The 20,824-nt window shown below is 39.2% G+C and overlaps 1 protein-coding gene across 2 annotated transcripts in view; it reads right to left on the bottom strand.

The window, feature by feature from the left end:
• Nucleotides 1–1,220: 1,220 nt before the first annotated feature.
• Nucleotides 1,221–20,824, bottom strand: part of Lin7a (lin-7 homolog A, crumbs cell polarity complex component) — a 157,307-nt gene continuing 137,703 nt past the window's right edge. For both annotated transcript variants that reach the window (XM_032912126.1, XM_032912135.1), the window contains exons 5-6: nucleotides 11,118–11,336; nucleotides 1,221–4,185 (exon numbers count right to left, since the gene is read on the bottom strand). In XM_032912126.1, coding sequence (XP_032768017.1) covers nucleotides 11,118–11,336 — 219 coding nt within the window. In that variant the 3' untranslated portion in view covers nucleotides 1,221–4,185. The remainder of the gene's footprint in view (nucleotides 4,186–11,117; nucleotides 11,337–20,824) is intronic.

The following is a 20,824-nucleotide window of genomic DNA, read 5'->3' as shown; positions in this document are numbered from 1 at the left end:
GTGCGATGAGAACCCAGTCGATGCTAAACTAGTTAGCTAGAGTAAGAGTTCCTCATAGTATACTTTAGGATTGGATTACACTTGACTTGTTTCGCATCGCATTTCTACAATCTAGCATGTGCCAGGAACACAGACATATTTGCTAAATAAATAAATACACGGAAAGGTTTGGGAGGGAGGTGACAAGTGAGTAATTTTTAGCTCAGGTTTATTCTAGGAGTCAAAGACGAAAGAGGGGGCATTTGAAAGCAGAGGTTTAGAAATGGCGCTTTCAATGACCATGGATCCTTTGAAAAATACACGCGTCATAGGGGAATATATGTTTGATGATAAAACTGTTTAGAAAAGCCTAAAGCATAGTGTTCTGTAAACTTTAGAAATAAAGTTCTATTTTGTAGCCTGCATGCCAAATTATCCATGTGCTTTTGTAAAGAACTAGAGTTTTACTCATTATATATAAAGTTTGAAATATATATATTGAATTCCCAAGCATTGCTTCTGACTTAAAGGTCCTTGAATCTTTGAGATATTTAATTTAATTTGATTCCAGGATGTATCTTAGAGGAAATTCTAGCTCTGGCTATGACATACAAAATTATAAAATTATAATGCCAATATATGTTAGTCAGAATCAAAATTAATTCATTTACCATCCTCTCCAGTAATTCATTCATTCACCAAATATTCAGAGTGCCTGGAGAGTGCCAGGACATCTGCAGGACCAGAGTCACATTACTTGGTCTTATAGAGTTTGGGTTTAAAGAAGGATAGGATGCCCTGGAAGGTCTTACTCATAGGGGTCCCAGAAACCTCGGAGAATACTCTGTGTCTGTGTTGACATCTTGTTTGAAGCTTAAGTATAGGATAGGAGTACTTACAAGCAAAGCCCAGCTAAAAGGTAAGAAATCCAGGGACTCATTCACACACCCACAAATAGTAATAGATGTTGAAAGCAGTGTACCACATTTAGAGTCCTGAATGTACAGCTAGGTAAAAGGAAATAAGATCAGCTTGATGCCATGTTTGAGAACCACATTTGTAAACGGGTATAATTTGTCTCTAGCCAAGTTCTTTAGTGACAAACTCCCATTCTTAACAAACCCCTGAATGCTAGATTTTTTTTTTATTTAGATCTTAGCATTGTCTTGAAAGATAGCAGTGGCTCTCTCATTGCTAGAGAATTCCCTATTGATTACAAGATTGAGGAACACAAGAGTCTGTTATTCTTCCAAAGTCAATTGTAATTTAAGCTCATTATCTCCCTGCAGATGTTCTGTTGCAAATGGCTGCAGAATCAAAATGTAAATGCTCCAGTGAAAAGGTTCAGGATTTCTTTTACCTTTTGTGCTTGCCTTAGTATCATAGCAGGGAAAAGGTGCAGAGAGAGTTACTTGCACTTGACCAAGGGAGGGAGCTGAGATTCACTCCATCAGGTTCCTGTCACAACCATTTCTTCCTAACTTTTAACACCCCATTTATTATATTTATATTGAACTGCATGGAAGTACAGTCTACGTACGATGCCTTTTCTTTTAATGGATGACATCAGTCATATGAGAGGCTTTGTTTGTGATTCTTGGGAATAAAGAAGTTCAGTACAAATCATGGTGGATTTGTTCTTCCTTCTCCATCTTGCTTCAGTGAAACTTCAGAGATGCACCAGGGGCTTCTGTAAGTCTTTGAGGGTGTCACTTTTGATTAAAATTCCAGGGAAATGCTTACATTTTAATGAGACAAACTTCGCTAAAGAGAACCAGCCATTTGTAAGACCGTGAAGACGTATAACCTATCCCTTGGCTTCTGGACACATGATGGATTGCTTCATTTCGACAAACAACTTGGCATACATTTATCAGCGCTACACGTTGTACAGATGAAGCATAAAATTCAAAGACTTCTAGAAAACACCAGCTTAAAAAGTACCTGCTTATTTCATAGTGGCTTCTGACAATACTTGTACTGATGCGAAACCATATATTAAGTTTGGTATTAACTAAACACGTAACAGCTAAGGGAAAACATAATCGTCTTAAGCTCCAAATTTATACAACGTACTGAAACTCGTTGAAATGACCATTTTCTCATTATAAGGGTGAGATGATTTCCTTTTATGAGAGTTTTGTGGCATCTCCTGAATAGCTTTAATATTTCTTTCTTAAATGATAACTAAAATATATGTTTATTACATTTTTTTATAAAAATGAGAACTATCTTTCAAACTGAATAATACTCATAATCTGCACTTATTTCTTTTTGTCATGCTTGTCCCTTTTATTGGCCTATTTTATATTACATTCTGGCTCCTCACTGACCCCTCCCCCCAACCTTTCTCTAGTTAAAAAAAAACAAAAAGGATATATTTTTGAGGATGGGAATCTGTTACCATAACAGGATAAGGTTGAAATAAATTGGTGTAGCTCTTGGTTTTCTGGCTGTTTGTCACCCGGTGGGCAATGCGCTATCTAAAGCAGTAAGACATTGCTCTTGACAGTAGTACCACCCGATGGTGCGAGACATTACATGCTGGGTATGTCTAATTGGTTTGTTTAGTTTCAGGAAGATGGCTTGTAAGCTGAGCTTCACAAATTTCTATGCTAGAGGACTATCTGAAATACCAAATTCTTTGTAGCTTGACGAACCATTTTCTGCTTTTGCAAAAAAAAGAATGGACATATTAAACTAGTGGACTCTGTTTTGATGATCCATCTGCTTGCTTTAACGAGGCAGTTATTCTTTGGGGTGTGTGTGTCTGTGTGTATGTGTGTACATTTTTGTGCTTAAGGTGTTTAAGTGTCTATTCATTACATTATGGAAAACCAGATTATGTGTCTAGATTTACTCAAAATTAAAAAAAAATTGTGTGTACAGGAGGTGCTAACAGATCTTTATGAAAGCTGAACAAATCTGATTGCTTATTTACAAGTGGGAATATGCAAATTGAAATAGATTTCCCCTTGGAGAAAGCAGTATCTGTCATTTACAATACTGGTATCCCTGGGTTCCACATATTTCAATATAAAAGGGCCAGTACCTTTGATCTTAGACTGTCAAAAAAAAATAAAATTTGTATTTAGGGTTACCGATCTAAACTTTGTGTGAGATATCCCTTTTGATGTATATCTATGTGCACATGTTATAGTTCAGTTTTATAAATCTCCAAGATTTAAAATATCAAATAGATTTCTATGAAAGTACATCAATGTGTGCAGGATGGGTTTAGACTTCTCTAAAGTTCATCAGTGGAAATGAATAAATAAAATTTAACAAGAAAATATTGAGGGCAGTTTACATATATCAAATGAGAAGGAATCCATAAAGTCTAGAGAATCTCTTACCAGAGTAGTGACCCTTGGCGAACAAAGAACCAAGTTATAACCAGTGTACTCTGGTCTTATATATATTTTTTGGAACAAATATACATTACAGTCTGTCTAAACTAATAATAGATACAGGCAATACTTAACTTTCTAAAAAAGGACAGCATTAAGTTCCAACCTGCACTTCTAATAAATTAAAAGTTCAGCTAAAATACTCTAAAATAAAAAAACTTCAGCTGATGTGTTTGGAAATTGGTAGGAATGAAAACTAAAAAGCCAACTGTTTCCAAGTTCAGAACAGATTATATGGAATAAGAACTTGGCATTTTCAAGAGGAGAATGGAGGTTGAGTTTGTAACTGAATCAAATTCCAATTCAGACAGCTCAGCAACATAGACTGTGGAAAGGGTCAGGGCAGAGGTCGATATGAGGTTCCTTTCAAGTGGCCACAACCTTGAACTGATGCAGTTTGAACTATAGCCTAATGAAGGGTTTGCTAATCTCTGGAAGAGCCTTGACCAAAGATTCACTTAATCCTAGCCCAGGTGATTTGTTCAAAAGTCACAGACTTTATTCTTACACTCTTTCAGTCTGCAGACTGGAATACTTCTCTCCCTCAACACACTGCATGTCCACTGCCATGAATGGAAGGTCTGAGTAGGTAAAAAAGCAATGAACGGGGGCTGGTGCCCAGAGGAGGAAGATGTCGAATTGTCTTGGTAAAGGATGGATACACCATGTGTTCACAGTTTTGTGACAGGTGTTTACTGGTGTTTTCTTTTCCTTTTTCTATGTGCTGGGATTCCGGAGCACGGGTTCCAAATTTGTGACTGTTGGATGATTGACCTGCTAGCTGTTCTTCAAGGGCCTGCAATGGGATGAGGTGGAGTGGGTGGGGTGGGATAGGAAGAGAGTGGAGAGAAATCAGTGATTAGTATTCGTTTTAAACTGTAAATCAATACAACTATCAAGAGCATGCACTTTATGAGCGTCTTAGTTACTGTTCCATTGCTGTGAAGAGACACCGTGACCAAAGCGCCTTATAAAAGAAAGTATTTAATTGGGGGACGTTGACCAACTTGGAGCAGAGTGGGCAGGTGAGTATGAAGCTGGAGCAGCAGCTCCACAAGCATGGGGGGGGGCGGGGAAGAGACAGAGACACAGAGAGAGAAACACACACACACACACACACACACACACATGCAGAGAGAGACAGACAGACAGACATACAGACAGACAGACAGACAGACACTGACTGTTTCTGGTCCTGGTGATAGGTTTTTGAAGTTTCAGCCTGCCTTGTCTTCTACCTTCTGCCTTGTCCGCCAACAAGGCCACACCTCCTAATCCTTCCAAAAATAGTCCTACCAACTAGGAACCAAACACTCAAATGTATGAGCCTAATAGGGTGTGCTGGCTAGGTTTACACCAAGGATTCCAAAAGATCAGGTTGTAGACTAGGCTGTAAGGCTGATGGGGGAGGGCCCAGCCTTTTGTGGGTGTTACTATCACTGGGCTGGTAGCCCTGGGTGCTATAAGAAAGCAGGGTGAGCAAGCCATGAAAAGCAAGCCACCAAACAGCAGTCCTCCACAGCCTCTGAATGAGCTTCTGCCTTCGGGTTCTTTCCTGGTCCGAGTTCCTGCCTTGGCTTCCCTCAATGGATTGTGATTCAGGACATGTAAGTCAAATAATCCCCTTTCTCCCCAAGTTGCTTTGGGTCATGAAATTTCATCACAACAATAGTAACCCTTAAGGAAGAAAGGGAGCCATTCTCATTCAAACCCACAGTGAGAATGGCTGGGGTTATTTGGAGTGTCATCATTCAGGCACAGCTTCCAAACATGGAAAAAAAAGTGTTATGAAGGAAATAATTGATGAAGAAGGCAGGAGAAACCAGAGCATTTCCACAAAATGCAATAAAGAATTTCAGTTTGGAAAGAGTTCAGATATTTAACATTTCTCCCTATCAGGGTCTACATGATGCTAATTCACTCCAGGAAGGCGAAAAATACAAGTGACATTCATAGTGTATCTATAATTAATATGAGGGAATATAGTAATTCCTTTACTGAGATAGGAACCTGCGAAGCCTGTCACTCACTGGGTGGGAGCGCCAATATCCTTTCTGTGAGGAAGAAATCAAGGACCTCCCCCAAGGGAGCCTGATACCACAAACAACAAGCAGTCCTTTGTTGATCCGATCTGGGGGTGCTGCTCCCCCAAATGCCTCCCTTAAAGCACCCACTAGTACAGAGACATTCTCCCAATCTTTGTATTTATTTTAAAGATTTACTTGTTTTATTTATACGAGTATTTATTTACATGAGACACTATAAGTGTCTTCAGACAACGCCAGAAGAGGGCATCAGATCTCATTGCAGATGGTTGTGAGCCACCATGTGGATGCTGGGAATTGAACTCAGGACCTCTGGAAGAGCAGTCAGTGCTCTTAACCACTGAGCCATCTCTCCAGCCCCCAATCTTTGTTCTTTAAAGGTGCTATTTTTATTCCAATTAATGCCCCCAAAATATGCAAATCAGGTTTTAGAAAAATTGTTCTGCCTACTTTGCACGCACTCTCTGGCTGAAAGTCTTCTAGTGTTGTGCCAGCAACTCCGGGGCTACAGAGTAAACAGCAAACTTCTCAAGTTGCCTACCTGCATTGTGGAGAGCAGGATTGCATTTAACACCAGCAGCAGCAGCATTGTCATGACCGAAATGTATTATTAAATGGTCACAGATGGACATGTTTTAGAGAGTTTACATTGTTTCCTCTCTTTCTTAATCGCCTCATAAGGAACTTTTACTGAATTTTAGATTGGTGGCTTCCAACAGCGACAGAGGTAGAGCCTGATTTTTTAAGTAGCCAAATTATCACATAGCCACACATCATAAATGAATAAGGATCCAAAACCAGTTTTCATCTTCAGAGTCTTAGAGTTTCTCATATACCCTGAAGGTGAATGGGACTAAGCAATATACCAGTATCCAAAAGGGTAGCAGGCAAACAAAGTAAGGGTCAGTATAACTCCTGGGAGGAGCCATCTCATTATTTACCTATATCACATGATATATGACTCAGCAGACTCGTGATTCATTGAAAGTGAATTTACTTTTTGAGAGAGAGAGAGAGAGAGAGAGAGAGAGAGAGAGAGAGAGAGAGAGAGAGGGAGTATTTAAAGGTCAACTACTTTGTGGGCTTCATTTTCTTCTTCTATCTCCTGGTGGGTTCTAGGAATCAAGCTCATTCCTCCATGCTAAAATATTTAGCCTCCACGGCTAAAATAGTGTTAAACACAGTTAAACCGTTTTAAACAGTGGTTAAAAGCGTTAGACTGAAAACCAGCAGGAGTTTGTGATTAGTACCACCACGACATCTTGATTTTTCATGCGCAAACTTCATTTTTATTTTAGCATGGATTTTGCAGAACAGATTTCATTGTCAGCTCTCAGAGGGGCCATTGTGGTCCCCAGAATGATTCTCCCCATCCCTGTTTTGATATTGGTACCTTATATCTCGTAGGATCAGTGATGGGTGGATAATGGGTTGTAGGTGAAATGAGGGTTTGATAGTCAGTGTAAGGCAAGTAAACCAGGCACAGAGAGACACATGACAGGTTTTCTCTCTGTGTTGAATCTGGGTTATGCATATATGACATAAATAGCCTGAGCTAGAAAAAGAGGCCAATGGAGTTGCTTGAAACAAACAAAGCTTCTTCACCATGAAGGAAACAATAAAGTAATGAGGCAATTAGAAACTGGGAGAAAATATTCACAATCATACATCTGATGACAGCCTAAGATCAAAAATGTATTAAAGAAATCAAGCTATTCAATAGCAAAACATAAATAGTTAATCAAAAAGCAGCCAAAGCACTTAGACAATTATTTCCCAAACAAGATAAATAACCAAAAGAGAAATGACAAATAGATAGATTGATCAATCAGTCAATCAATCAATCAATAAGTTCTTCATCCTGAACTACTGGGAAAGGGCAGCAATAAACCAAAATGAGATCTCGTGGCTCCCAGAGTGGCTATTTAAAAGGTTAAAAAAGGTCAGTAAATGCTAAACAGTGTAGAGAAAAAGGAGACCAGTGTTGGTGGGAGCATTAATTCTGTCTGCAGGGCAGGGGGAAGGGTCAGTGAGGCATCGGACAAATGCTGGCTACCATATTCATGTTCATTTGTTGTGGTTTGTGGTGGCTTCATAGTTGATGAGTTCTTTATCCTATTCTTGCCCAACGCTGGAGGGTAAGAACAGGCGTTGGTCTCAGGTATTTTTTGGAATATTAATGTCTGAAAAAGTGTTAGTGTTCCTCTTCGTTTTTTTATTCCTTGAAAATCAGAATGAAAATCCAAATGTGTGCATGAAGTCATGTTTTAAAAGTAAACAATTCCATATAAGCTGAGTAAACATGGCGCTTTCTCCAAGCCAGATGGCCAGCCTTATAATCATATTTTCTGTTTGGATTTGTTTAATGTAATGGCAGAGTATTCCTATTTTTGCATTGTTTTTTGAAACGGAACCTAGTATTCTCACTAGAACAGAAGTGAGGATGAGAGACAAATTTTAGCTCAGCAGAATTTAAAATTCAGGAAGGTATAACAAGACAATTCCCTCCTGTATAGCACACATTCAATCTGGTTTTCTTTTTTTATCTGCTTCCCATTCGTAGTGACTTCATAATATCTACATTCTGAGCACATATTACTTCTGATTTTAAAAATATTCATTTGATACATAGTGAGACTATCTTCTGACTAGTATTTTGATCATATGGTCTTTGAATGTTGACCAAAATAATTCAAGATCTGTTTCTAGTTGACTAGATTTAGTAAGTCTGAAAAAAATTTTAAATCTTTTTTGACACTCCAAAGATCAAGTTAATTAAAAATTAAGCAAGAGGTACTCTAGATCTTTTTGAGTGACTTCACCATAAAATTCATGGATGACATGGCTTGGGTATATCTTCATTGTTTTGAAATGGTCACTACCATTTAATCTCAAGGGGATAGACACTGTGAGACATAGCTCTCTTGATGGGAATAGATACAAAGTTCATGTTCAAGCAAACAGAACTCTACTGCATCCTATGTAAACAGCAAAAGACAATTTTTTTTCCTGGTTAAATATGTAAGTCTTTCTAATGAGCCATAGGAAATCCTGAGGTGATTTAATGAAGACTGAATAGAAATACAAATGACTACTTATGACCAAATGGGCATTTCCAAAGATAGTGGAAGGAACAGAACACGGCAGTTTTCAGTAAGATCTCAGAGGTCAACCTTTTGCTTTCAAAACACCCCTGATCAATTTTACTCAGGGCTAATGTCATAAATTATTCAGGAGAATAGGGATGAGCCTGTATTACCAGAGATAGGAGAAACAATAGTATTAGCAGAAAGCAAATTAATGATTGGTTAGAAAATCAGGGATTTCTTCTATTATCCAAAGGACTTTTTGAAAGGACTCTGATGGTACAGAATAGGTAACTGAGGAGAAGGCTTTAGGCTAAATGCCTTGCCTGTATCTATTCATGGTGTCTATCCCAACCACATCATTCTGTTCTAAGCCACTCCATCTCTCTCTCTCTCTCATCCCATTGCAACCCTGTAACTCTCTATTGTCATAGAAGCCAAATTATCCTTTTAAATTAATTTATCCTCTCATATATTATGTCCTGACCACAGTTTCCCCTCCTTTCCTCTGTGCCCCCCTCCCCACCCCCACCTCCTCATCACACCCATCTCTTTCTTCCCAATTTATTCTTTCTCCATCTTCCCTCAGAGAATGCCGGGCCTCCCAGGGATATCAACCAAACATGGCAAATTAAGTTGCAATAAGATTAGGCACCCCCAACCCCAAGCACCACTTGTATTGAAGCTGGACATGGGACTCAGTAGGGACACAAAGGTCCCAAGGGCAGGAAGCCAAATTATCTTAATGGCACATTAAATCATGCCATCCTTTTGTTTACAAACCTTGTCTCCCTTTGCAAAACCATTTAATATCTCTCAGGGTGTTGCTAGGCTTTCTGTGTCTAGGCCCTACATGGTTTTTTGACCTCATAGTCCACTACTCTTGTTATTACTTATTGTTCCTAGCTGTCTAAGTTCTCTTGGGGAATTCTCCTTGGCATTAAGTTTTATCTTAGATGTTCCATCCTTTAAGGGGTCTTTACTGACAGCTGTGTCTAAGGTAGTCTCCACCTTGGTAGTCTCCATTCAAACAGCCTTGTTTTACCTTTTTAAAGTATTGCTCTCAAAATGGTGTTGACTTATTTTCTTGCTTATATATTAATTATACTCTGCTAGCAGAGTGTAGCCTCATGAAGACAAAGTATTTGCTCATGTTACCTCAGGAGCTCACTAGACAGTACCTGGATGCAGCTGTACCGAAAGATATCTGTTGTTTGATCAATATACTTTGGGGGATAAAATATAATTTTAAAATGTATATATGTATGTATTTTCTCATTCTATCTATCTATCTATCTATCTATCTATCATATGTGTGTGGTGTGTGAGTGTGTATGCATGCATATGTGTCTAATGGTCATGTGTACCATGTGTGTGATGAACCCTCAGAAGCCAGAAGAGGGCATTATAAATCCTGAAGTTAGAATTATAGGTGGTTGTGAGCTCTCTGATATGAGTGTTCGGAACCAAACCCAGGTCTACTGGAAATGCATTAAATGCTCTTACCTACTGAGTCATCTCTCCAGGCCCAAATTATACTTAAAAACAAAAGAAACACCAACAGACAAAAAACCCACTCACTACATAGCTTTTCTTTTTTACAACTGTCATTAAAAAAAAAAAAGAGGCATGTCTCACATTGCAATCAATATTTCTGTTAACCAAACAGTAAGCTAATACAGGAAAATTGAAAACTACCCACACCTGTTGCCACTTTCCCAAGAACATGTGAATGTCCTTCCCAAGATACACTTAGAGACATCATGGTGCACAAATGCCTTCTGATAGAATTCATCTTTTCCAATGAATAGTTTGGGAAACATATAAAAATGACTTCAGAGCATATGATGCTGGCAGGAGGAGAACCCTGATTCCAAGCCACTTTTTAATGTGGCTGATTAAAGCTTCAGACTGCTCACCCCAAAGATGTGTCTTTAATGGTAATTTCCTTGAAAGGTTCTTCAGAGACGGAAGGGTATGTGATGAGGGTGTCACTGAAGCACAGTAGACACTTCACAGGGGGGAGGAGTTTTGATATTAACACAGTTTTCCTGAAAATATCCACAAAACTTGATATATCATTCTTTGTTGTAAAAAAGGGATTTGGGAGGAGTTAGGAGAGTCAGATATAATTCAAATCCTTCAGTCTCTCACACTATGTTAACTGTCACATTGTCATTACACTTGTAGTGTGGAACACAGTTCCTAATACCCTGTATCTTTCTAGCCTAAAGTACATGTAGCCAGGAATAGCACCACAGAGTTGTACAGTTTGTGTACTCTATAAAAGTGACGAGTGGGGACTAGAATCAACTCGCCATCCCTATATTGATCTAGGTTGGCAAAAAGAATGCATTCTCATAGTTTATAAAGAGGCATCCTGGAGTTACTACTAACTGCACGTAGCATTATATTTTCCAAAATATATGCAGAGGCTATAGCTGAATGACACGTGGAAAGAGAACAGCCTGTTTACACCTTTCATTTGATTAATTTTCCTTGGGGGTTTATTATGCCTGGCAGTTTTATTTTGGCTGATTAAGGAGACACCTTTGGGGCGTCAGGAACTTGCACACAGGGAGGAGAATGAGTCTCACCTATGACATGTGGTTTTGTTGCGGCTGCTGCTGCTGCTGCTGCTGCTGCTGCTGAATAAGCAACTGTTGCTGCTGCCGACGCCGAGCTGTCCTCAGCTTCTCAAAACGAGCCTCCATCTCCTCCAGGACTTTTGGGGTGTATCTGACGACCAGCTTCACACTGTCCTTAGCAGCCTTGAGCAGTTCGACGGCTTTCTCGTGATGTTCCCCTTCCACGCTCTGAGACGACAAGGAGAGAGCACACTTGTTTCCTCTAAGGACTAATCTAAACGTGCTAACCTAGTAAAAACCCAAACCCTGAGGCAGCTCTTATTAGACAGATCTTGTCTGTAAACCCTAATACATTTTAAGGCTGAGATCGGAGGGTGGCTGAGAGTTCAAAGTCAGCCTGGGCTGTACTGTAAGCTTCAGGTCAGCCTGACATACAAGGTGAAAAGTGTCAAAATGGAGGGCTAGGTGTTGTATGCTAGTTTGTAGGGCGCTTGCCTACCATGCTTGCTGCCATAGATTCTATCTTCATTAGCACATACGACCATAGTTGGTGGCAGGTGCTAATCTGAAGGCAGAGACATCAGATGCTTAATATATATATATATATGGTTATACAGTGAGTTTAAGATCAACCAAGGATACAGGTTGATCTTAAACCCAATCTTAACATAACCTCATCATCATCGTCGTCGTCGTCGTCATCATCATCATCATCATCATCATCATCATCATCATCATCAGAAACCCTGCCCAACAACTAAACTCTATAAACTGCAAAGAATCCAAACTCTGCAACTTCCGGAAGACATGACAAGTAAGACAATATCACCATCACTATTATTTATGTTCATAACTGAACTATAAATTGGTTAGACTGGATTAGGATACAGGGTGGATTAGATGGCTTGAGTCAGGAGGGTTAAAGATGGGAAAGTCCTAAGGGTAAATTAAATATTAAAAATGGAATTTCTAAATTTCACTGGGAAAGGTAAATATATGTGTTGCGAAAAAAAAAAGTGAAAACTAGAAAGTTAAAAGTTGTGTTAAAGGGAAGCTTTCTCTACCAGAGTAACCCCTATTAAGCGTCGACAGTGATTCAGATCCTGAAATTTAGACACGAGGAACAGGTTATAGGGTAAATGATGTTGGAATGAAGCAGGACAATGTCTGCAGTGTATCAGTGGCTTTATCAAGCCTTTCACAGGATGCTCTTTCCAAAGTCCATAGGCAGAGTGAGCCAGCGAGCCATGTGCTTAAGTAATAAAGCACAAATGTCCCCTCAGCCATGAATGGGAAGAGAAGCCATCTATCTTCTGTATGATCAAAGAAGTATAGATCAACATGCATTTACACATGTTGTATGGACAAGGAGGTGGAGAATGAACTTTGATCAGTTTAGTGAGCTCTAGCACCATTTTTTGGAAGGGTACTCTCATTACCAACTGAAAAAAAATAGCCTATTATAATGAGTGCTCTTACTAAGCATAACACTAGATATATACCTGTGAATATGACATACGGGATATATACCTCCAAATAGAACACACATAAATTAATTAGAGTTTGAGCTTTTGAGATTCAGATTAGTCTCTTGAACATCACAACATGTACAAGTGATTGGGAAAACTATGATTATTTCAAGGGAACCGAGAGCTGCTCAAGGCAAGCCCTGTAGGGATTCTCTAGGCTGGAAGAAGGGCGCTGTTAATGGGAAGAACATTGCAGTCAGTTGTCACAGGACCTTGTACAGGACACTGCCCTCTTCGCTGACACCGAAGGCATAGATAGCATGGCCCTGTTGTATAAGATTTAAGCGTAATGGCTTTTTGCCTAGTTATTTGGATTAAGTGCTGAGGACTGGGGGAAATGACAGAAGATGTAGATAGGACTTAGGTGAGGCTTAAATATTATCAGAACATCTAGAGTGGTGAAGACGAGTTGTCTCCCCCATGGGTTAAGATGTCTTTTCATACTACAAGTGTAATAAGAACTCAAGATGCATCAATGTGAACTATGTAGACCTCAAGAGGACATCAATTAAGCTTGAGATTCATAATTACTAATACACAACTTCAGACATTTTAGAAGGTGTGTTCAACTCAATCCCTTGCCTTCAGTAGGTAGGGGGGGAAAATGTTTTAATTTATCAATTTGGTCAGTTGTCACTGCTGCCTGCCTGTAAAGACATAGTTTACTTGAGGACCAAACAGATAATACAGGTTTACAAACTGGCCACAGTGAGCCAGAAAGACAATTTATGTAGCTATGTCCCTAAGTCCGGATTAAACAGAAAAAGAGGATTAAATGGAAATAGTTTACGCAGCCTTTTGGTAGAGAGAATTTTCATCTCTGGCTAAAGCCCAAGGAAATAAACGTGTTCCCTGATTAATACATTCTTTTGGTTATTCACCCGATCACTGATAGTCACTAATCAGAATGCTATTATGCATTTATCTTAGTGTGTGTAGCTAATGAAATTTTCAAGTGAATAAAAGACAAGAGAAAATATTGATCAAAGAAACCTCTTTTTAGTTTGTTGATAATTACTTTGCAATTTGTCCCAAGATGATTTATTACCACGTGGGCTGTTGCTCTGAAATGAAAGCGTGGTTTGTTTATCCAAATACTTCTTTATTTTTCCACATTAAAGCTTCCATGGGCTTTTGTTGTTTGGTTTTATAGAGATCTTATGTTGCACGGGCTGATCTAGAACGTCGTATGCAGTGGAAGGATAGAGGTTAACTGTTGCTTTTGGTCCTCCTGTCTCTACTTCCAAGTGGCAGAGTCAAAGGTATATGCCATCCCACCAGATTTTCCAGTTTAGTTGGTTCATGGACTTCTGAGACCAGCTGGTCAGCCTCAAGAACTTGCTTTTGTATTTTGTAGTCTTTGCTTTTATTTAATGAGGTGAAAGACCTTAGGACAGAGTTGGAGTGGCTTATTATTTAACTGTAAGCACAGTGCTGTTGATTCAGAGGGTAGCCAGAGGGCCCAGGAACAAATGCAGCGGTTACCAGGCAACATGGCAGGGGAGAAGGCAGAGAGAAACCTGACTTCCATGCCTCATATTCAGGCCCTAGAAACCCTTATTATCTTCTCCAATCCCTGGCTCTGCTATTTCTAAGGAACAATTTACAAAGAACAAACTCTGTGCTCCTCAAATCTAGAAACCGGGTCTAGACTGTGGGAGTGATCCTCTCTCGGGGTCTTGCCAACATCAGTATGTCCTTTCCCCAGTATTTCCCACCAGAGCACAAAGCCACTGTATATGAGCTGAGGTCTGCGTTCTCTTCTTTAATTCTACCACATGAAAAACTCTTACATAGCCTACACATTACACAATTAAATGTAATGGAAACAAAGCAGATTTTAGAGAGGGAAAATAATAGAAGCATGTTTGTGGTTCGTTTCACATACTCTTGGTTTTGTGGTCACCACATATCTTCAGGTTTGTCTTAAGGAAACCTCAGGACACCATGCCTTTCTGATGCTCATATCTGTGGTTGGTGTGCTTTGGCAGATATGTGCTCAGCTTATCACATGTTTATCTCTGGACCGATTTTAGTTCCTTAGTCAACTTTTAAATAGGAGCAGATAGATTGACACCTCTCCCACCCCTCTTTATTTCTTTTCCTTTTTTTTTCTTTTTTTAGAGTTAGAACAAACAAAGGAATCATTCCTGCGTTATCTATTTCTTACTGGGAATATCCCTCATTTCTTACTATTTAAAATATATTTTAATAATCCCAGCATACGGGAGGCAGAAGCAGGTGGATTACTGTTCATTCCAGGACAGCCTGGTCTATACTGCAAGTTCTGTACAGCTAGGGCTACACAGAGAAACCCTGTCTCAAACACACACACACACACACACACACACACACACACACACACACACACACACATCACAAAGCAACATAAACATGTTTTAAGCTGAGACACATTATAAAGCTTGTCGTTTCTCTTTTATTTTTTAAAAAACAAAATTGTCTGTATAGAGCTGTTCTAATTTAGGAACTTTTCCTTACAAAAGATACCTGAAATTTGACTAACATTGAACATTTGTGACAAGGGCTTTCTATACAGTATTGGATGGAAGGGACCTAGAAAGGGTTCCAATGTTGAACTGAATATCTCTTCCCTTTGAAAACCAGAATTTCTTATGTTTGGTTTTCATCCCATTCCTTTAAGAGTTTTACTGTAACTGTTGCAATTTGAAAGAAATTTTAGAAAAAACTTAGTTTAACATAAGCCCTTCAAATGTACATCTGATAAGAGTGTTCATAAATGGGAATGAAGATGAAGAAGGAAGGAATCTTAGGATTTTACTGCTGTGAACAGACGCCATGACCAAGGTAGGTCTTGTAAAGGACAACATTTAATTTAGAGATTCAGTCCATTATCATCATCATCCAGGTAAGGATGGTGCACGAGGAGCTGAGAGTTGTTCTCTGCATCTGAAGGCTGTTAGTAGAAAACTGATGAGGCAGCTAGGAGGGTCTTAAGCTCACAACCAACATGACACATCTACTCTAAAAAGGCCACACCTACACAATGGAATATTACTCAGCTATCAAAAACAATGACTTTATGAAATTCATGGGCAAATGGAGGGAACTGGAAAATATCATCCTGAGTGAGCTAACCCAATCACAGGAAAACACACACGGTATGCACTCATTGATAAGTGGATATTAGCCCAAATGCTTGAATTACCCTAGATGCACAGAACACATGAAACTTAAGAAGGATGACCAAAATGCGAATGCTTCAGTCCTTCTTTAAAAGGGGAACAAGAATACCCTTGGCAGGGAATAGGGAGGCAAAGTTTAGAACAGAGGCAGAAGGAACACTCATTCAGAGCATGCCCCACATGTGGCCCATACATATACAGCCACCAAACTAGATAAGATGGATGAAGCAAAGAAGTGCAGGCTGACAGGAACCGGATGTAGATCGATCCTGAGAGACACAGCCAGAATACAGCAAATACATAGGCGAATGCCAGCAGCAAACCACTGAACTGAGATCGGGACCCCTGTTGAAGGAATCTTAGAAATGACTGAAAGAGCTCGAAGGGGCTTGAGACCCCATATGAAGAACAATGCCAACCATCCAGAGCTTCCAGAGACTAAGCCACTACTCAAAGACTGTACATGGACTGACCCTGGGCTCCAACCTCATAGGTAGCAATGAATAGCCTAGTAAGAGCACCAGTGGAAGGAGAAGCCCTTGGTCCTGCCAATACTGAACCCCCAGTGAACTGGATGGTTGTGGGGAGGGTGGTAATGGGGGGAGGATGGGGAGGGGAACACCATATAGAAGGAGAGGGAGAGGGGCTAGGGGGATGTTGGCTGGGAAACCGGGAAAGGGAATAACAATTGAAATGTAAATAAGAAATACTCAAATTAATAAAGATGAAAAAAAAGGCCACACCTACTCTAACAAGGCAACATCTACTCTAACAATGCCACACCTACTCTAACAGGGCCACACCTAATAGTGCCATTCCCTGGGTCGAGCATATACCAACCATCACAGAAGGTGAGTATACTAGGCACTCAGGAATGGTTTGAACAGTTTAGTCCTAAAGCGAAAAAACATAAAAACGCAACTTCGAGGACCCTAGTTAGGCTTTAAAGACTGAACGTTCACGGGAGTGAATTAGTGTACTGAGAAGAGTGGACTTTCCAGTCCTGAAAACATTTATGTCTGTTTGACTTAAAATATTTAATACTTATTAAAAATCAATGTTAAAAATCAAACAATTCATAACTACTTTTGAAATTCAAAATTACAGCTCTTATGTTACACCACAAGAGTTGGGTTTCCTGTAAGATAAATGCATAAATGTATGCTTCAACTCAGGAACCTGGAAAAGAAACGAGCGAACTCAAAAAATAATCTACTATATCTTTGTTTTGTCGGCAATCTTGTGCAGTAGTAAGTACTAGGACACTTTTATGTTTGTTGATTTATGGGAAACATAGCAAAGCAGTGGCTGCTAAATGAACCAACCTTTAAACTCGGGCACATACCTTAGCTATGTCACACAGAGAAATATCAAAATGTTATTTCTAGTACCATCTATTTCCAGGGTGATTGAGAATTCTCCAAAAGGGAATTTGAATTGCACTGTCTACCTGAATTTGCTCACTATATGTGCCTCCCTTTATGACATAGTTACATTTTTACCTTGCCAGGGTAGCAGCTAGGGGAGCCACCTGACCTGGGAAGGAATATTATACACTGTACATATGAACCATTCCTGTGAAGTTCCAATGATCAAAGCTTTTCCCAGGTGTTTCTTCTGTGAAATCAATTATAATTTCATCACTTTCTCCTCCCCTTTTCTCCCTCCAAGCAGGATTTTCTTATGGAGATCATATGGGCACCAACTTGACTGGGTTTGCTGTTGAGTACCACCTTGAAAACTATTGGGTAACAAAGAGGTAGCCTGCTTCATGGGTTGTCCTTGGCATGCCCAGTTTCTAAGTGACATCTGTCATTGGCGTTGGGCGGTAGATGCTCTCATCAAGGAGTGGAAGATACGAAAGATATGAGGTTATGATATTTTAGTACAATTATGTAGCTCAGAATGTTGTCTCGGAAAAGATCCGTAGAAACATTCTCGTTCATCGCCTATTTTTCTTTCTCAAAAATAAAGAAATAGACACTGAATCAGCTGGGAACAAGCTCGCTGCAGAAAGCTGTTTGTTTCCGGACTCCTTACTGGTGAGTGCTTTTAAAACAATCCCTTCCGACTTTTCTAACTAATCCAAAAATGAGACACATGGCTGGTCTGTTTTTCTCCGGGGTGAAAGGACAGGAACTAATGGTAGCAAAAAGATCTATCAACTCCCAGCTAACTGTGTGTACTGGCTAATGCTGGAGCAGTGGGGAATGCCTGAAGGGATCCTTGTTTTGAGTTATAATTCTCAGCTTTGGAAAGGCCCCATGTAGTCACACAGAAACCAAGTCTTTTCCCGCACAGAGAGGATTGTGATTGTTTTATATTTTTTCTGCTTATCACTTTACAGGAGTATATTAAAATTGATAAAGTGCTGACGCTAAGTAGCACCCACCCGGCTGTCTTTCGGAGTGTAAACTGCACACTTGTGGTGTCAGGGAAAGTCCTTGAGTGTGGCAGAGTAGCATGCTGTCTATTTGCACTCACTAAATGTGGCTGTGTAATCCTGAGAGTAAAGGAAACATAGGATGAGGTATTTGCGAGCACCATCATAATTCAGACCCTTGGAGAATTTCAACACAATAATGGAAGACTAAGTTATTTTTTTAAGAGTATGAAATTGTATTGTTCCGATGCGAATGGATCCCTTTAGTCTTGTGATGGCTTTATGCATTTGTGTTGCTTTGATCTTGTTACATTTGAATGTCTACATTTATGTATATGAATATATATGCATGTGTATGTATATTCTAGTATACATACTTAGTGTGAGTCTTGTTTTCTTTCCTTTTTATGTGCATTTGATACACATCTCATAATAAGTTTATGGGACAGTTCTTGGAATCGCTTCAAAAATTCATATAGTAAGAAAACCACACTGACACAAGCTGACATCTACTTCTTTTGAGAAACTGAGCGTTTCCCTGTGAGTTGGGTCTAAAACAAAACGATAAAAAGCAAATACAGATTGAGATGGCATGGTACATTCTTGGCTCTCAAAATTCTCATGTAGCGTGGGGTTTTCGGTTGGTGACTATTCACAATGTGGGAAAAGCATGGTACATACTGTCTAATCCCAATGACCTAAGTGTATGTACACTTGCAGGATCTAGAACCACACACCGAGCTGAGCTGCTTGTGACTGGGTGACTCTGTTCTTGCCCTCTTGTGTTTTGTTTCTTATAATGCACATATTAAAAAATAAATGAAAGTTTCTTTAAAAAAAAAAGCAAATATGGGAATGGGGTTTTCTTTTGTATAGAGGGGAATATTTTAGACCAGTGGTTTCTAAGTCATGGCTGAAGAACTTTGTGAGTAGAGATGGCTTGGTGATGTTATGTCAAGAGCCATAGCACCTTTGTGTATAAAACTCTGACCCAGCTAGCCAGTTATTGATGTACAGCCTGTGTTCAGATACCACGTTCTAAACTGTGGCAAACCCAGGGAAGCCACTGCCCTCTGAAGGGTCTTTTGATGATGTTATTTCAGTGTGGCCAGATGTGGGAAATCTAATCATCTTTAGCTTGGTGTGGAGCTCTGCTGAGCTGGGATTTAATTAGGGCAGGAATATTTTTTGAACATTTAAAGATATGCTCAGGAAAGAACTCTATGATTCTTTGATCCTTCTCTTTTCTCAAATATGCTAATTTCCCCTTTCTAACTGTATTTTCTTCTGCTTGAGAAATGTGGCAAGTGTATGAAAAGTGTCACATTTATCCCTTGGAAACAATATGCTAATGCTCGCTCAGAGTACTTTTGTTCCTGCCTACATGCTAATATCCATCTCCGAGTACTATAATTTGTCAGCACACAATCATTCTCTGCTACTCGATTCTACAAGGGGAGATGAGTCTTGTTTAGCAATCTCTGGGCCAGCTTCTATTATGCGTCCAAAACATATGCAGTAAATAAGTCTATTTACCCATACACTGTCTCTCTTTAATCTACCATATGTTTATTTAGCAATCTACTATCCATGAATCTATTTACAGATCTATCAATTGTCTATCTATTATCTATTCTATCTATCTATCTATCTATCTATCTATCTATCTATCTATCTATCTATCTATCTATCTATCTATCTATTTATCTACGTCTATATTCTACTAAAGAACCAGCACTTCTTTGGTCTGAGTTTGAGCTTTTTCCATTATCAAGTCTGTGAACCTAGAGGAACTGCTTCATATCTCTGGGCTTCAATTTCCTTATTTGAAAACTGAGTACAGAACACCTGCTATGTAAAGTCATCACAAATATCTGGAAGAATGTCTGGCATTTACAAAGGTCCAACTAATATTAACTCCGTGTTTCCTTGTTACTTTGTCGGTCTTCCTGTATGCATTCAAGTGCTTAAGAATAACAGACAAAATTGTAGTTGTACAATTAAATAGAAGTTTGCTTTATATACTCAGGGAAGCAAAGGTTTACTACATAAATTAATAGGCTGTGGGACTTGCTAGAAATGTGCTTGAAAGTACAGGAATCCATGGCTTTACCTAACCTCACACAATTTAGCTGTATCATTTCTATATGTTCAGTGATATGCTAACTACAAGTAATAATTAATTAATAATTAATTATTCAAAAACAACAACCACAGCAACAACTACAAAAACTTGTCTCTCTTTGTTCTCCCGAGCTTCATTTTTAGCTAAGGGCAAGACTACTGTGTAGGGCATTTACTGGACAGGAGCATTTATATTCTGAGGGATCTTGAGAGGAAGATCATCAAGTAATTGAACACTAGAAAAGAGCATGGAGGTCAGTGGAGAAAAGTGTACATAATTATACATATTTTTATCCCATGAGAGTAGTTACAAAAAGAGGAAGTTTTGCACCATGAAAGGGGGAATTCAATATCCTAGCACTAACCACAGGGGCAAAAGTACCTAAATTGAACAAGTGCTTCAGAAAAAATTTCCTGCCAGAAATAAGAGATTCATAAATCTAACATTTAGTTGATCTCAGCCTGTCTTTCAGATCTGGGGACTATAGTTGGAAGTGTATTCAGCTGCTTCATCTC

The sequence above is a fragment of the Rattus rattus genome, chromosome 1 (genome assembly GCF_011064425.1).
Source record: "Rattus rattus isolate New Zealand chromosome 1, Rrattus_CSIRO_v1, whole genome shotgun sequence".
NCBI lineage: Eukaryota > Metazoa > Chordata > Mammalia > Rodentia > Muridae > Rattus > Rattus rattus.
Note: the sequence above shows the minus strand (reverse complement) of the source record. Positions and strands in the feature narration are given on the sequence as shown.